Source organism: Chrysemys picta, chromosome 9, assembly GCF_011386835.1.
Source record: "Chrysemys picta bellii isolate R12L10 chromosome 9, ASM1138683v2, whole genome shotgun sequence".
In the NCBI taxonomy this organism is placed as follows: domain Eukaryota; kingdom Metazoa; phylum Chordata; order Testudines; family Emydidae; genus Chrysemys; species Chrysemys picta.
In genome coordinates, this window is record NC_088799.1 from 100,716,905 (window position 1) to 100,733,166 (window position 16,262).

At 47.5% G+C, this 16,262-nt stretch overlaps 1 protein-coding gene across 4 annotated transcripts in view; it reads left to right on the forward strand.

Moving 5' to 3' along the window:
- Positions 1 to 16,262, forward strand: part of GPC3 (glypican 3) — a 267,941-nt gene that overhangs the window by 112,969 nt on the left and 138,710 nt on the right. For all 4 annotated transcript variants that reach the window (XR_010590450.1, XM_008179013.4, XM_042851179.2 and 1 more), the window contains exon 3: positions 2,757 to 3,451. Coding sequence is in view for 3 of the 4 variants with exons in the window: in XM_008179013.4 (XP_008177235.2) it covers positions 2,757 to 3,451 (695 nt within the window). In the remaining variant the exon portion in view is untranslated. The remainder of the gene's footprint in view (positions 1 to 2,756; positions 3,452 to 16,262) is intronic.

A 16,262-nucleotide genomic window follows, 5' to 3' on the forward strand; every position in this document is an offset into this window, starting at 1 on the left:
GTAGCTCTCCCTCCACGCCTCCCACATGCACCAGGCAGGGTTCCCTGAACCTCACCCCTCAATCACTAGGGGACGACGCTGCCTTCCCTAGACCTGTCCCCCTCCCACAGCAACAGCCATCACAACTGACCGGCTAGCGGTAACCTGCTCCCCACCCACCTAATCCCCCAGCAGGCAAAGACCTTGGGGTCACCCCCCCTGCAACCCCTGTGAGGTGCTGGGGAGGGGGCAGCATGGTGGTTCGAGAGATGCAGGGTGAGACACGGCTGCCGGCAGGTGGGGGTGTGCCTGGGGCAGCCCTATCTCCCCTCCCTGCTGAGAGACCACCTGGGGATTGTACCACACTTGGGACAGCTGTCCCATCTGCTCTCCAGACTGCCAGGTAAGCTCTCCACCTTCCTTCTGCCCTCATCCCGCTGGGGCCTCGACACAGGAGTAGCCCTGAGAACGGGGAGGAGGCAGAATTTGCAGCACCACGGCCTAGGAAAAACCACGGGCCCCACTGACACTACGCCGTTCCCTCCCCTATTCTGCCCATTCCCCACTCAGTAACCTTGCCAGACTGCCAACTCCCCAGACTCCTCTCCCCTAACCCCCACCCCTCAGCTAACTGCCCTTGGCAAGTCCCCCTCACACCCAGATTTTTTTGTTTTATATGGAGATATACCTATCTCAGAGATCTGGAAGGGATCCCGAAAGGTCAAGTCCAGCCCCCTGCCTTCACTAGCAGGACCAAGTACTGATTTTGCCCCAGATTCCTAAGTGGCTCCCTCAAGGACTGAACTCACAACCCTGGGTTTAGCAGGCCAATGCTCAAACCACTGAATTATCCCTCCCCCCTAGATCTGCCAGGTAACTCCTGTCCTTCCCACCCAGCTCGCAACTAAGCCCCTGGTACCTTCCACCACCACTGCAGCAGCCTCCAGCTGCCTCCCCCACTATCCCTAGAGATGCAGGGTGTGTGCGCACATGCCTTGTGTCTCACCACGTCTTTCTGGAGCCTGCAGCAGGGACTGGCTCCCAACTCCTACTCCATGCCTGTTCCACTGCTGAGGGGACCATGGGGGTAGAAGAATCACAGATTTTCCTCTCAATTGAGAAATGTCATGCGTGGAGCCACCAAAACCTGGGCAGCTGGCTAGGAGTGGAGTGGGGTGGGCAAGGGGTGGAGTGGATTTGGAGAGGAAGGGATAGCTCAGTGGTTTGAGCATTGGCCTGCTAAACCCAGGGTTGTGAGTTCAATCCTTGAGGGGGCCACTTAGGGATCTGGGGCAAAATCAGTACTTGGTCCTCTTAGTGAAGGCAGGGGGCTGGACTCAATGACCTTTCAAGGTCACTTCCAGTTCCAGAAGACATCTCCATTAATTTAGGGGAGGGATAGCTCAGTGGTTTTAGCATTGGCGTGCTAAACCAGGGTTATGAGTTCAATCCTTGAGGGGGCCATTTAGGGAACTGAGGTAAAAATCTGTCTGGGGATTGGTCCTGCTTTGAGCAGGGGTTTGGATTAGATGACCTCCTGAGGTCCCTTCCAATGCTGGTATTGTGGGAAGGAAGAGTATTTTCCCCAGAGGATGTCTCACATTGAAAGTTTTTTTTTTTTAGGCGAGCCCCCCTGTTATACTTTCAGCAGCACTTCACTGATTGGTGAGGGTGACCCTAAACCTTTGACTGCCAGAAGCTGGGGCTGGACAACAGGGGACGGATCACTCAAAATTACTGTGCTCTGTTCATTCCCTCTGAAGCATCTGGCACTGGGCACTGTCAGCAGACAGATACTGGGCTAGATGGAGGATTGGTCTGGCCATTCTTATGTTTTCATGAGCATATGGAATTTTGTTTAACATTTACTTCTGCTTAATGTGACATGAATGTGGTTTAGGGAGCTACAGTGAAATTCAGTGGTATCGGGTAGCCTTTTCTGGTCTGTCTGAACTGATTGGTGGTCTCAATCCAGAACCTAATGGTGAGCCTCACAAAAATTCACCCTCATGTTTGGCACCATTGCTGGTTGTTTCCGTAGAGGGATCAGTGATGGATACTTAGCTGCCTTCTTTCTAGAAATGTTCCTTCATTGGCCTGTTCCATGAATAAACTCCTTTTCCAACGGGGAGGAGGTGGAACTGGATACTTACCTGGTACGAATCCAGTGAAGTCAATGGAGTTGTGCCGATAGACACGAGCAGAGAATCTAGTCCCCAGTACCTTTCACAAGAATTAAAGTGACTGAAAAAAAAAAAGTCAAAAGAAGAATCAATGCAGAAAATTCAATCCCGATAACCTCTATGAACCTATAAGTATTTTCCTTTCCTTGGTAGAATGTCAGCGTTTAATATTTCCTGATTTGACATACTATATAATTTGGTGTTGAGCATGTATCCATCTTAAATTAAGAGACTTGATATAGAATTCCGGTTAATTTCAAATCAATATGAGAGACAGAGTGGACTTGAAATACTACCCCATTTTTGTAATCCATATTTTCTTTAAAAGCGGAAATTTTAACTAGCTCATAGCTTTTGTTGTTTGAAATGTAACTTGTGTTTAAAGCGTTTATAAACTCCTCAGATCTTATACACTGCCTCTGATATGATATAGTTCTCCTCTAGCAGTGACAGCTACAGATGTGGACATGAGTCAGTGGATGCACAGCAGTGTAAATAGGATCTCAGTCTTAGCGACAAACATATTATAGTATTTGTTGTCCCATCTCAGAGTTTGTCTTTTAATTCCTTGTTTTGTTTTGCTTTTATTTTCAGAAGCCTTCGAAATTGTAGCACGGCATGCAAGAAACTACACCAACACCATGTTTAGGAACCACTTCCAGAACATGGGGTCCAGAGCTCTTAAGTTTGTCGGAGAACTTTTTACAGATATCTCGCTTTACATACTGGGCTCTGACATCAATGTGAATGACATGGTCAATGAATTTTTTGACAGCTTGTTCCCTTTAGTCTACTCACACTTGATAAACCCAGGCTTCCCTGACCTCTCCGGAGAAATGATAGAATGCCTGCGGGTAGCAAGGCGGGACCTCAGGGTGTTTGGTAACTACCCCAAGATTATGATGACCCAGGTGTCAAAGTCATTGCAGGCCACGCGAGCCTTTCTACAAGCGCTCAACCTGGGGATCGAAGTCATAAATACTACCGACCACTTAAAATTCAGCAAGGAATGTGGACGTGCGCTGCTGAGGATGTGGTACTGTTCTCATTGCCAAGGGCTACTGATGGCGAAGCCTTGTGCCGGATACTGCAGTGTTGTCATGCAAGGGTGCCTGGCCAACGTTGTGGAGATAGATAACTACTGGAGAGAATATATTCGGTCCCTGGAAGGGCTGACCAAAGGCATGTATGGAATCTATGACATGGAACATGTCCTACTCAGTCTCTTCTTGTTGATACGAGACTCAGTCATGTATGTTCAGAAGAATGGAGGGAAGCTGTCTGCAACAGTGAGTCTTTTAAATATTTCTATGTACTCTTTGTTACAGCCGTCTTTTCCCATGTGATCAGGCTATCCATTGAACATGTGGAGCCTCACGTATTTTAGAAAACCTTCCATTAAAACAAACAACTCTTCCCCCCAGGCTCCCTCCCCCGATTCATTCTGACTTCTGAGACTTACCTGAAACTGCCATATCGCAGAACTGGGGTTAATTCCCAGCTCAGGCGCAAGGACCTAGAGTCTAGGTTGTTAGGTGCTGGGAATGTGCAGTGGTGACTGAGTCTCTCTTTGAATCACTCAGCAGCAGTTCCTACCAGCTGATTTCAGAGGTTATAGGAGACACATAGACAAAGGAGCCTCATTCAGTTTGTGTCAGCATGAGATGTGTTGCTGTGATGCTGAACATCTTGAGCAGGGGTCGTTAACCTATGGCACGCGTTCCGATTTTTACTGGCACACTGCTGCTAGCCGGGGTCCTGGCTGCCGGCCCCGCTCGGCCCGCTGCCTGCCTGGGTGAACGGAACCCCAGGAGGGCTGAGCGGGGCCGACGGCCGGGACCCCTGCTGGCAGGAGCTGGCAGCCGGAACTCCAGACCGTCAGCTGTCTGAGCCACTCAGCCCGCTGCCGGCCTGGGTGAACAGAACCCCAGGCTGGCAGTGGGCTGAGCGGGGCCGGGACCCCGGCAGGCAGGAGCCAGCGGACAGAACCCCAGACCAGCGGCCCTGCTCAGCCCGCTGCCGGCCCCTTGCCAGCCGGGGTCTCGGCCCCGGCAGCGGGCTGAGTGGGGCCGGCAGCTGGGACCCTGGCTGGCAGGAGCCGGCAGACAGAACCCCAGGCCGGCAGCGCGGGTGGCAGACGGCACCCCAGACCAGCAGCGGGCTGAGTGGCTCAGCGCGCTGCTGATCTGGGGTTCTGTCCGCCGGCCTCTGCTAGCCGGGGTCCCTGCCGCCAGCCCCACTCAGTCCACTGCCAGTCTGGGGTTCTGTCAGGGGCCCCTGTAAATGTAAAATTTATTACTGGCCCGTGAAACTTTAAATTACAGAAGACTTGGCAGGCCACTTCTCAAAGGTTGCTGACCCCTGATCTTGAGAAATCAATGGGGGATTCTGAGGATTTCAGCTAGGGTGTGAAGCACTGCATGCAGATGGTGGAGGTGGGACCACATTCCTTCCTAGTTTAACATTAGCTGTCTGGTGTCTGGTTGCTCCATACAGCCAGGACAGCACATCCTGTATTGTACAGTCCAGGGTGGATAAAAATCCATGATTTTTTTTTCATTTCAAATTTCTTTTATTTAAATTGGATTTTTTGATGCTGGTGTTTAAATTAAATTTTTTTTCTTTTTAAAAACTAACCGTTTAAAATGAAATCTGAATTTAATACAAAATATGTCAAAGCCTAAACTTATTATAATCTCTTACAACATTTACATAAAAATAAGTATGCTGAATCCATGAGCCTCTGTCAAAACCTTTGAGGGAAAGGTTGCTTTTCTACAGAAAGAGAGAGTGGGGGGTGGGGAACATGTAGCTTTATAAATACATCAGAGTAAGTCATATACTGTACGAAGGGATTGAGGGCCCCAGGGTCCGTGCTATTCGGTACAGAAGACTGGCAAAGTCCACACAGGCATTGAAACCTGGCCTCTGACCCCAGGAGACACCATCATGTCTCTCATTGGCGTCCTCCACTGAGCCCACCTGGGTGGTCTCATACTCCTATTTTATAGCTTCTCCCTACCTGAGCTTTGATTGGCTCAGTTCTCCAATTATGAATATTTATGACTGCACCCACCATGGAAACTTCCTCTGCAGCCCATGGGAAAACACTGATCTGCCCAGAAACAACCAGGATAGATGGTGCTGGGCACTTAGAGCAAGGCCACTTACCTGGTCTCCTTGCATGTGTACACGAAGAGAGACGCAATCAGAAATCATTGATTTCTGAACTGCCTCCCTCTCTGTCTCTAAACACATACAAAACTGCAGCGCAAAAGGCGTATGGGCTACATGAACAAAAGTCTTGGATTGTTGTTAGTTCTCTTATTTTCCTGGGAGGGCGGGGGAGTTACGTAACAAGGGAGACGGAGCGGCGCGTGCAACTGGAAAGGAGCAACTCTGGTGTGAAAGCTGTGGGAAGAAGGGACAATATTCAGGGCACAGCCTCTGGGATTGATTGCAACACCTGGGAACTGGAGAAAAAACCTGCCATGGTTGCAGGTCATAAAGAGACCCATTCTGGGAATATTTTCAAGAAATTCCTGTACTTCTGGGTGAAAAAGGAACAGGTGTAATGTAAATGGTGTGACAAGGCCTGGCTGTCGGAATGAAACACCATTATGGAAAATGCTCCTCAGATGGCAGTGACTTCGAAGATGATGATGTGGACGTATCTGAACAACCTGTATCAACTGGTTAGTAAACTTATTTTTGTACCACTCTTATGGACTGCCTACCACGTCCTTACTATGCTGTTAGAGAGCTTATTCCTTCACATCTATATCCTAACATATGCTATGATGATAACTTAGATTACGGTCAGAAGTTAGTGTTTTGATTGCTTCTGAATTTCAAAATGTTGGTGTTCAGAATAGAATTGGTATGTTAGTTTGTTGTGGGAGTATTTATCAAGTACATTTGTACTATTACTGCTGGACTTCTGACATGATCTTTTATTGCTCAATATAATCAAACATCCTAGGTGAAGATAAAACTTTACTTTTAAACAGGTTATTAGGCATTTATGAATTTAAACTTTTTGAAAATATTTTTCCCCCCGAGATGTTTGGTATGTTGCTACAGATAAGGGTTTAAATAGATTTTGAAAATCCTTATGATTTATTAACTAGGTTTAGAATAAATTAAACCATTTAAACAGTGCTACAAACAGCTGCGGTAGGAGGAATCTTCCATTTACAATCCCATTTTTTTAAAGCAGCGCACTGAGTAATGCGCAGTGAGTGAGAGTGACTTGTTTTTATGATTTTGTTTCAGAGCCCAGCTTAGACATAAAAGGTTGTGAACGTCCATCATCTGCTGCAAATAAACAGGTGTCAAACAGTAAATTACCTGTATTGAAAAAAATACTTTCTTCATCATCCAGTAAAACCATGGCTGAGTTCGTAACCAGGACCATCAAATTCCAGGCAGACTCCTTAGATGAAAAGATGGCTGGGTTCATTTATGCAATAAATTCTCCTTTTCCTCTTGTTCAGAACCAACTTTTCATTGGCATGGTTCAATCATTATGACCAGGCTACACTCCACCGGGCAGAGCAGACATTGCTGGAAGGTTGCTGGATACAGGGTATGAAAAGGAAACTGAACAGTGTGCAAAAAACATTGACGGGAACTTCGTTAATCTGAAGGCAGGTCTACACTTAATACACTGCAGCGTGGCAGCTGGACCGGTGTGCTGAAGCACTTCAGTGAAGACACTATAACGCTGACAGGAGAGCTTCTCCGGTCGGCGTAATTAATCCACCTCCCCAAGAGACTGTAGCTATATCAATGGAAGAAGCTCTCCTGTTAACATTGTGCTGTCTACACCAGGGGAGAGGTCGATATGACTACTTCGCTCCGGGGTGTGGTGAGCGATGTAGTGATACTGAAGTAAGTTTGTAGTGTAGACCTGGCCTGAGTCTTGATGGGTGGAGAAATGTACACAATGATCCAACAATATGTGCTGGTGTGACAACAGAAAGCGGGGTGTCTGTCTTACAGAAACAACTGATACATCAGGAAATGCCCGTACCGCAGAGTACTTAAAAGAAGTAGCAGTGAAAGCCGTCACAAACTGAACAAAAATTCAAGTGTCGGTTGTGTAGCTTTGTCACAGGCAATGCTGCAAATGTAGCAAAGATGAGAAGAAATCTAGAAGAAGGTAACAAAGGGAACCTGAAACTTGTAACACATGGGTGCAGTGCTCATTTGATGCAGCTTTTAGCTAGCATCTTGTGCTGACATTGCAAAATACTTACATGACAACCACTGAAGGGAGGAGGCGGAGCCAGATTAATTCTCCCCCAGGATGTACAGTGGAATTCAGTGGTTGACTGTTCTGAGCTGTGTGTTCAGAGCTGGCCTATTCGGATGACAGTTTGTGAAGAAAATTGTGACCAAACAGAGGGAACTACCACAGCCAAAGTACTCAGCACTGGACTGGAGAGCAATGTAGAAGATATGCTGAATACGCCGAAACCTGCTTCCAGAGCCGTGGACAAACGGCGGGAAGATTGCTGCTGGGTTGCTGATGCTGCTGAAATTTGGAAAGAACTTCAAGGGACCTTGACAAAAGAAGTACCCAACAGCACAGTTAAATTGCAGGCAGGAAAGAGGCGGCCGGACCAAGCAAAGTACCAGGGTAGATGCCGAGCTGCTGAAGATGCTGCTGCTATGACCTGGGCATCTAATAATCACCAGCCGCTTGTGCCAACCATAACAACTTTCAGGGCGGGAGGGGACCATTCGAGCAGCGCATGTTTTCAAGCAAGTGACACCACTGAACCTGGGGGAGGTCACGAGCTAAGCACCCGGAACCAGAGGCCGTTGAAGAGCTAAACCAGCTTTGGACAGCAGTAGCCTGTTCTGCAGACACAGAAGGAATATTTACTTCATTTGGACTAATTCATTCAAAGGTGAGAGATCGATTGGGAGTTGAAAAAGAGGAAAACGTGTCTCTCTCTTCCAGTCTGTGAATAAAAATGAGGAGGAGGGGACGAGATCTCCTACTTTTAAAAGTTTGAAGGGCAGCCTAAGGAATTTAGGAGACTGTTTCATTTTTCAAGAGACTTAGACGAGTAGGAACTTAAGCTCCAGTCACTCTCTGCTAGGCATATTTGAAATTTTTCCTGGGCTGACCTGAAATAATCAGTTTAATTCATTGACTACAGTAAATCCCTCTGTTTACTAAATCGTTTAATTGTAAATGTGAATCATGTTTTGATAAGAGAAGTTTAGGTATGCAAACATTTAAGGTTGTTTTTCTTTAATAAAAATAGATTGTATCTGCTGTTTGTGTGTGTTTAATTAAATCCCAGTGACCATCCCAGTGCAGCTCGACACAAATTATGAGCAAAGAAAAGTTAATTATCTAGTACAGTGGTTCCCAAACTTTTTGGCATCACGCTTCCTTTTTAATTTTTGAGAAACTCTCACACTCCCCACCTCTCCTTTACCATCATCCAACCCCCAGATCCTTGTCCCCTGACTGCCCCCTCCCGGGACCCCCCACCCCTAACCGCCCCCCCGGGACCCCACTCCCTATCCAACCCCCCCTGCTCCTCGTCCCCTGACTGCCCCCTCCCGGGACCCCCTGCCCCAACTGCCCCCCGCCTCAGGACCCCACTCCCTATCCAACCTCCACTGTTCCTTGTCCCCTGACCGCCCTCTCCCGGGACCCCACTCCCTTTCCAACCCCCCCTGCTCCTTGTCCCCTGACTTCCCCCTCCCGGGACCCCCCCATCCCTAACTGCCCCCCCCGGGACCCCACTCCCTATCCAACCCCCCCTGCTCTTTGTCGCCTGACCGCCCCCTCCTGTGACCCCACTCCCTATCCAACCCCCCTGCTCCTTGTCCCCTGACCCCCCCTCCCGGGACCCCACCCCCTATCCAACCCCCACTGCTCTCTGTCCCCTGACTGCCCCGACCCCTATCCACACCCCCACCCCCCGACAGGCCCCCTGGGCTCCCACACCTATCCAACTCCCCCGCTCCCTGTCTCCTGACTGCCCCCCAGAACCTCTGCCCCATCTAACGGCTCCCTGTCACTTGACTGCCCCCCGGGACCTCCTGCCCCTTATCCAACCCTCCTATCCCCTGCTTTCTGCCCCCTGCCCAGGCCGCTCAGAGTGGCAGGACTGGCTTATTGGAAAGACCGGGAGGTGGGCAGATGCAAGCCACGCTGCCCGTGCGGCGGCGTGGCTGCAGGGGAGGGGCTGGGAGCTCAAGGGCTGGGCAGCCTCGTGCCCCCTTTGGAATTTCTTCATGCCCCCCAGGGGAGTGTGCCCCCCAGTTTGGGAACCAATGATCTAGTAAATAAGCAATAAATCATTCACCATTTCCTAGCATACTAAATATGTACAATCAATAAGAATCTGAACATATTAAGCTATATAATTGCTTCAATAAATTAATATAGTTATAGTGCACCCTGCAAGGTACCCAATCTAGTGTAAAAGCTCTATTTAGTTGTAAGTCAACATGTTTTAATGGTTATATCAACCAATGAGAATGCACCTCTAATTAGAAAATAACTGGATTACAATAGAAGATTTAAATCAATCCACCCTGGTACTCTGTGTTCTGCATTACTACAGTAGGTAAGAGGCCCTCTCTCCTGCTAACCCAGTCTTGGTTACATATCTCAGAGGTGGGAGTGTTTTATTATTTATCAGAAGTGACCTGACTCTTAAATTCTACTGTGTGAATTTCTGAACCTCTCTGGAAACTGTGAGGCTTTCTTGTTCAGAAAATACCATGGCTTTTTTTAAACACCAGGGACAAATGGAACGCAGTAATATGAGACTCGTTTTGCAAAGGAAAGTTGTAAAGACAAGATTGAATTGCTCAGCACAGGTATTGTAGAGTGTGTGAGGAGATTGCGAGAATCATATCATTGTTTGCTTAAAGCCGGTTATAAGAAGGCCGCTGTTAGCTGCTTGTTCCTGTCATTCTTGACTGCTGTTTACAAAAGAGCTGTATTTATATAGGTCATTGTAGTACTCTCACTGGAAGTAATTCTTGTCTGTTTTGGGGCCATGAACATGGATTTTGAGCTGTGCTTGGCATTGTGCCATTTTTACTCATTTAAGCTGCGTTATGTGCCACGTTTGCTCAATGATCGCCGAGCCCTTATCCGTATCTCACAGATCGAATTCCCCCAAGCACGAAACATGACACGGGACTAATCCTGGTTGTGAAACTGTATGGTAGGATCGTGCCAACCCTGCCCCTTTTTGTAGCTGGCACAAATAAGGTGTGGGCTGATTCAATTTCTTAGCCAAGATGCAAGGGTCTGACCTAAAGCCCGTTGAAACCGGTACAGGATTAGTCTTTCCTAATACCATAGTGGTATAGTGAAGTCTCCTGGGACTAGCTGTGGTCTAGAGTCTGCTTACATGTGGATGTGTGATGAGTGTGATGAGGAAGGGAGAAGCTCCTATTACCAGTGGTTCTAGGGCCGATGGCACCTCCCTCTCTCTCCCCCCCCCTCCCCGTGATGTCCCAGGAACAATGTTCACTGTATCTTGTTTAAAGTTTGTTGCAATTGTCACTGCTCTATTGTACCCAAGGTCCTCCCTGCCGACAGCCGGACGAGCTCTCATGTACCAAGTGTGCTACAGTTCATTATATACAGAGGTGAAAGTAAGCCGGGCTGGTCGGGCATACCGGCAAGAACCAGTACGCTGTGCTGGACTGCACCGACTTCCACAGCCGGGATTAAAAGGGCTCTGGGCTCCCCGCAGTGGCGGGAGGCTCCGAGCCCTTTAAATCCCGCTCGCAGCTCCGGCGGCCGAGCTGGGGCCGGGATTTAAAGGGCTCAGAGCTCCCCACCGCTGCGGGGAGCCCAGACCCCTTTAAATCCCAGCTGGAGTTGCGGTGGGGATTTAAAGGGCCTGGAGCTCTGCGGCAGCTGGAGCCCCGGGCCCTTTAATTTGCCCCTGAGCCCCGGGGGCTCCCAGCCACCTCTGCCTCTGGGAGCCCCGGGTTGATTTAAAGGACCTGGAGCTCCCAGCCACAGCCGGTGCCCCGGGGGCCTTTAAATCTTGAGAGGCTCCGCCTCTTCCGGTTGAGGCCACGCCTTTTCCGGAACGAAGCCACGCCCCCCTCAGGACTCCAGCAGTACCAGTAAATCCTGTAAGTTACTTTCACCCCTGATTATATATATCAGCAGATTTGGGCTCGGCATGTCCTTGCCGTGGTCAGTGCCTTATTACTGACGATAAAATGGGAAATCCTGCTACTGCACCGCAAATATAAATAACCCCCTGTCGAGCAGCTTCATTACATGACAGTGAAACGAACCGGCCAAAGCCTGAAGTTCCGAGTTCGGCGGGATACTTAGGTTCTTAAATCGCTAGTGTTTGGCTAAAAGGAACAACTGTATGAATCGAACTCAAAAGTGTTGGCCTTGATTCTTCAGTGCCTCTTTCTTCTGCAAAATTCGGTTCCTCTTTTCGCACCATAAACAGAATTTTAACTAAGTACCAATGAGTTTAATCTTTGCAGCCCCTCTGAAAGCCATGAGATTGCTAAGGGCTTGTCCTCACATAAACCACCACAGGGGCACAGTGGCACTACTGTAGTTGTGTTGCTGTAGCGCTTCAGTGAAGATGCTACCTATGCCAAAGGCCAGGCTTCTCCTGTCGGCGTAGGTAATCCACCTCCGCAAGAGGCAGTAGCTAGGTGAGTGGGAGAATTTTCCCATCAACCTACTGCTGTCTGCACTGGGGGTTAGGTCAGTTTTACTGTATTGCTCAGAGGTGTGGATTTTTCACACCCTGGAGTGACCTAATTTTTCCATGCTTGAAGGCATGTGAGATGCGCAGAGCCTTTGTTATAGGTGGTGTTATACGCAAGGAAAGACTCCATCTTGCCTCTTGGAGCCCAGTTTGAGTTTTCATGGCTTGAAGTTAGAGGAAAAACGTATTTGTCCTTGTAAACTGAGCTCATTTGACCTGGAAATAATGGAGACAATAACCATAGAACCCCACGAGTCGGTTTTTCATAGTGCAGGGGTCGACTGCCGCAGGGACGTGCTGGCCGCCGCGTCCCGCAGCTCCCGTTGGCCGGGAACGGTGAACTGCAGCCACTGGGAGCTGTGGGGGGGATGTGCCTGTGGACAGTCAACCTAAACAAAATGTCTCGCGGCCCGCCAGTGGATTACCCTGATGGGCCGCGTGCCGAAGGTTGCCGACCTCTGGCATAGTGGGAGCACATGCAAACCTGGATGTGCTCATGGAAAACTGCCAGGGCAGCTCTCCTTGTGCGAAGGCCAGCTGGGGTTTTGCAGGCATGAGCAATGTGTGTGGAGATTTGTGGCCTTGATAACTTAAGCACCTAATGATCTGGGTTTTATCCTCCTGACTTTTTTTTTTTTTTTTGCCACAGCAGAGATGGATAAATTCTAAGACCAGAAGGGATCTCTGGGATTGTCTAGTCTGAAGTCCTGTCTAACACAGGTCCTAGGGCGTCTCTGAATTGATTCCATGAAGTATCCAGTTCTGCCACAGAGTATGCATTTATCCAGTGGCAGAATATGGCTCCCAGTAATACTGTTAAACATGTAGGGCTTGTCCTTCGACTGATAGCACGTGCCTGCTTGGGAGACTGCCTGGGTGCAGAGTCCCACTGAAGTCAATAGGGGGTGAGGGCAGCAATACAGAAGGTTTAGGGCCAAAATTTCCTTTTCTAAATGAAAAACCCTGGAGTATTACACCCTCCCCACTCCCCAGTGCATAGCATGCCAATTCTTCAACTCCATATGTAGTTGGACACTTCTGTGAAATACAGTTTTTCTTAATACTCGAGTGATTTTTTTATTCAGTGAAGACGTATTTGAATGATAGGAACACAAAAGAAAGAATCGAATCCTGCAAGTCCATTGCCTTGCAATCATCACTGAAAAGAGAATGGCTGGTGAGGGTTTTCTTTTCTTTTTTTTTTTTTTTTAAGTCTATTTTTAAAATGTTGTTGCTGCTCAACTAAGACTTTTTTATGTCAAACCTGAGCCCAGAGCAAACGTTTGCAAGTGGAGGTATCCGCTGTTCAACAGGTTTATAATGGAAGTGCTGCCAAATCTTAACTGTACCATTGCAAATTGCCCCGCTTTGATACTCTGTCTGCATCTGAGATAAATATCTCTTGCCCTTAAGTGATTTAACAATGTTTAAATGAAAGTTTCTCTGTTACATTTATCAGCACACATTGAATTTCAAAGAATATACCTGGAAGCAAACAGTAATATTTACCATATCCTATACGTCTGATTGGTTTTTAGACACTGTTGTCATATCGAATTATAAAATGCCGCAGGGGTACTCTCTGAAAGTGCGGGGCTCTGTTTAAATGCTGATTGTTCATATTGGTATCCTTTATTATTCACTTTGGCCACAAATATTTTTGTAGCCATTGTTCAGGTTATTGAGGATAATGACAGGCAGTTTTTATTTAATTGTCATTGAATTCTCCGTGATTTCAACTAATTTCATCTCCCATGCACATAGGCCCAGATTCACAAAGGTGCTTAAACATCTCCCTCTCTGGCCCCAAAACTCTAGGTATTTGAAGCTGTCCACGGTGTATAAACACTTAGCGGCACTGGGCCAGAGAGAGAGGTGAGGTGGGGGACCCAGGGCCAGTCCCCGTCAGCATCTCCCATAACTCAGTTGTTGGAGCAGTTACCTCAGAGTGGGCAGATCCCTGTTCAACTCCTTTCTCCCCCTCAAGCACATCTCAGGTAAATGCTCTAATCACGGGGCGCCACCACTATCCCCTCCTCTGGCCATTGTGATCGTCACAAGAAATGCCCTAGGCACCTAAACTGCCAGATTCCAGGAGATTAGCTATGCACAAATGGGAACCAGTGGTGGTAATCACTTCCCTACAGTCTGGATTTAGGAGCCTATCTCCGTGAGGGGGTGGGGCTTAAAACCCCCTTCCTCTCATCAGCTCCCTGCCTAGCATGCTGGCTTTTGTGAATCCCATTCTCAGATGCCTATCTGTCCCCATGCATTACATAGGGAACCTCAGTGCCTAACTCAGGCTTTATGGATTGCAAAGTTGTCCTGGGATTTTTCTAGGCAACTAAACGATAGGCATTGCAAAACTCAGTGCCACAGTGGCTAAGTACCTTTCAGAATCCAGGCCACAGTACTTACCCTGAATAACAGCTCTCCCACATTATCTCTTCTTCCCCTAGGTTTTCTCTGCCTCTTGCTTCTTAAACTCCTTATAGAGCAGTGCTCAGAGTTGCCATCTTCTTCGCTGCTCTTCCCCCTTCTTGCGATCTCGTCTGCACTAGAACTGTGGTAGAAGATTCTAGAACTCTCTTGACAACATTCAGGTCCTGATTCGGGAATGACACGTTCGGGAAGTGAAGCACATGCTTCAGTCCCACCGAGGTCAGTTAGGAGCTTTGAAAATTTAATCTTCAGTCACTTAGGAGGCCGAGCCAGATTGACTTTCTAAGGGACTTAGCTGCTTTTGAAAATGGGTTTTAGGCTCCTAAGTGACTTAGGAGCTGTTGCAAATGTTGCTTTCCTAAGCACATGCCTAAAGTTAAGCCTGTGCTTAATTGCCATCCTTAATCGGGGCCACAATGAGGCAAGCAAATAAATGGCCATAACTAATCATACATTTGCTTCAGTGGCAGAAAGGTGATTTTTACAGGGAAGTTGTGAACTCTTCTGGTGCAGTTGCCTTACTAGCTTACTTTGAGTGCTTTGATGTCCTCACTGAAATGGTTGATGGTTTGCCAATAATATTAGGGTTCACTTTTTTTATTTTTGCCACAATTTGAGCCTAAAAATCTCACCCCTCTAATATGTTCTTAAAAATTCTTTAGTGTTGCTTTGTCAGGAAAACACATTGTCATTATGGGTGTATGTATGTGTGTGTGTGTATGTATGTACATATATTTTTCTCCTATCTATTGCCTTTTTCTGGTTAAAAGTACTTCTGCCCCTTGCAGATCATTAATTTTGTTTGTGAATATAATTATAATTAATGGAGATATCCCATCTCCTAGAACTGGAAGGGACCTTGAAAGGTCATCTAGTCCAGCCCCCTGCCTTCACTAGCAGGACCAAGTACTGATTTTGCCCCAGATCCTCAAGTGGCCCCCTCAAGGATTGAACTCACAACTCTGGGTTTAGCAGGCTAATACTCAAACCACTGAGCTATCCCTCCCCCCTAGGAAAGGATGATCATAATCAGTGTATGTCTGGATTTCCTTCCACAAATAAAGACCATCAAAGATTTTCTGTACAAATAAACCTATAAATATGCACTCCAAACACTGCTTAAAGTTTATGTACTGTCTGCTGTTGAAAGCACAAAAGAAGAAATAGGTCTGGGTATTCTTATACAGCTAATAGTTGGTCTTCTCTATGATTTCCTACCTTACCTGCGCTGTAAGTTATTTTTAGCATTAAAGCAGATGAAGTAGTTGGAGGGGAAAATGTTGATTTGATACAAATTAATTAGTCAACCTAAATATCTTTTTTGTATTTTTCCTCTTTCTAAGTTTTCAAAACCACCCCAGTAGAATAGAAAGCAACAAACAAATCACAAAATGTGCAGTGCAAACATAGCAGATTAATGTCTTGGGACCTAGAAACAGGGAAGAAGCTGAATGGACTATAAGGTGGATAGAAAGCTGGCTAGATCGTCAGGCTTAGCAGGTAGTGATCAACGGCTCGATGTCTAGATGGCAGCCGGTATCAAGCGTAGTGCCCCAGGGGTCGGTCCTGGGGCCGGTTTTGTTCAACATCTTTATTAATGATCTGGATGATGGGATGGATTGCTCCCTCAGCAAGTTCACAGATGACACTAAGCTGGTGGAAGAGGTAGATACGCTGGAGGGTAGGGATAGGGTCCAGAGTGACCTAGACAAATTGGAGGATTGGGCCAAAAGAAATCTGATGAGGTTCAACAAGGACAAGTGCAGAGTCCTGCACTTAGGAAGGAAGAATCTCATGCACCGCTACAGGCTTGTTGGCCTACTGGCTAAGCGGCAGTTCTGCAGAAAAGGACTTGGGGCCTACAGTGGATGAGAAGCTGGATGTGAGTCAGCAGTGTGCCCTTGTTGCCAAGAAG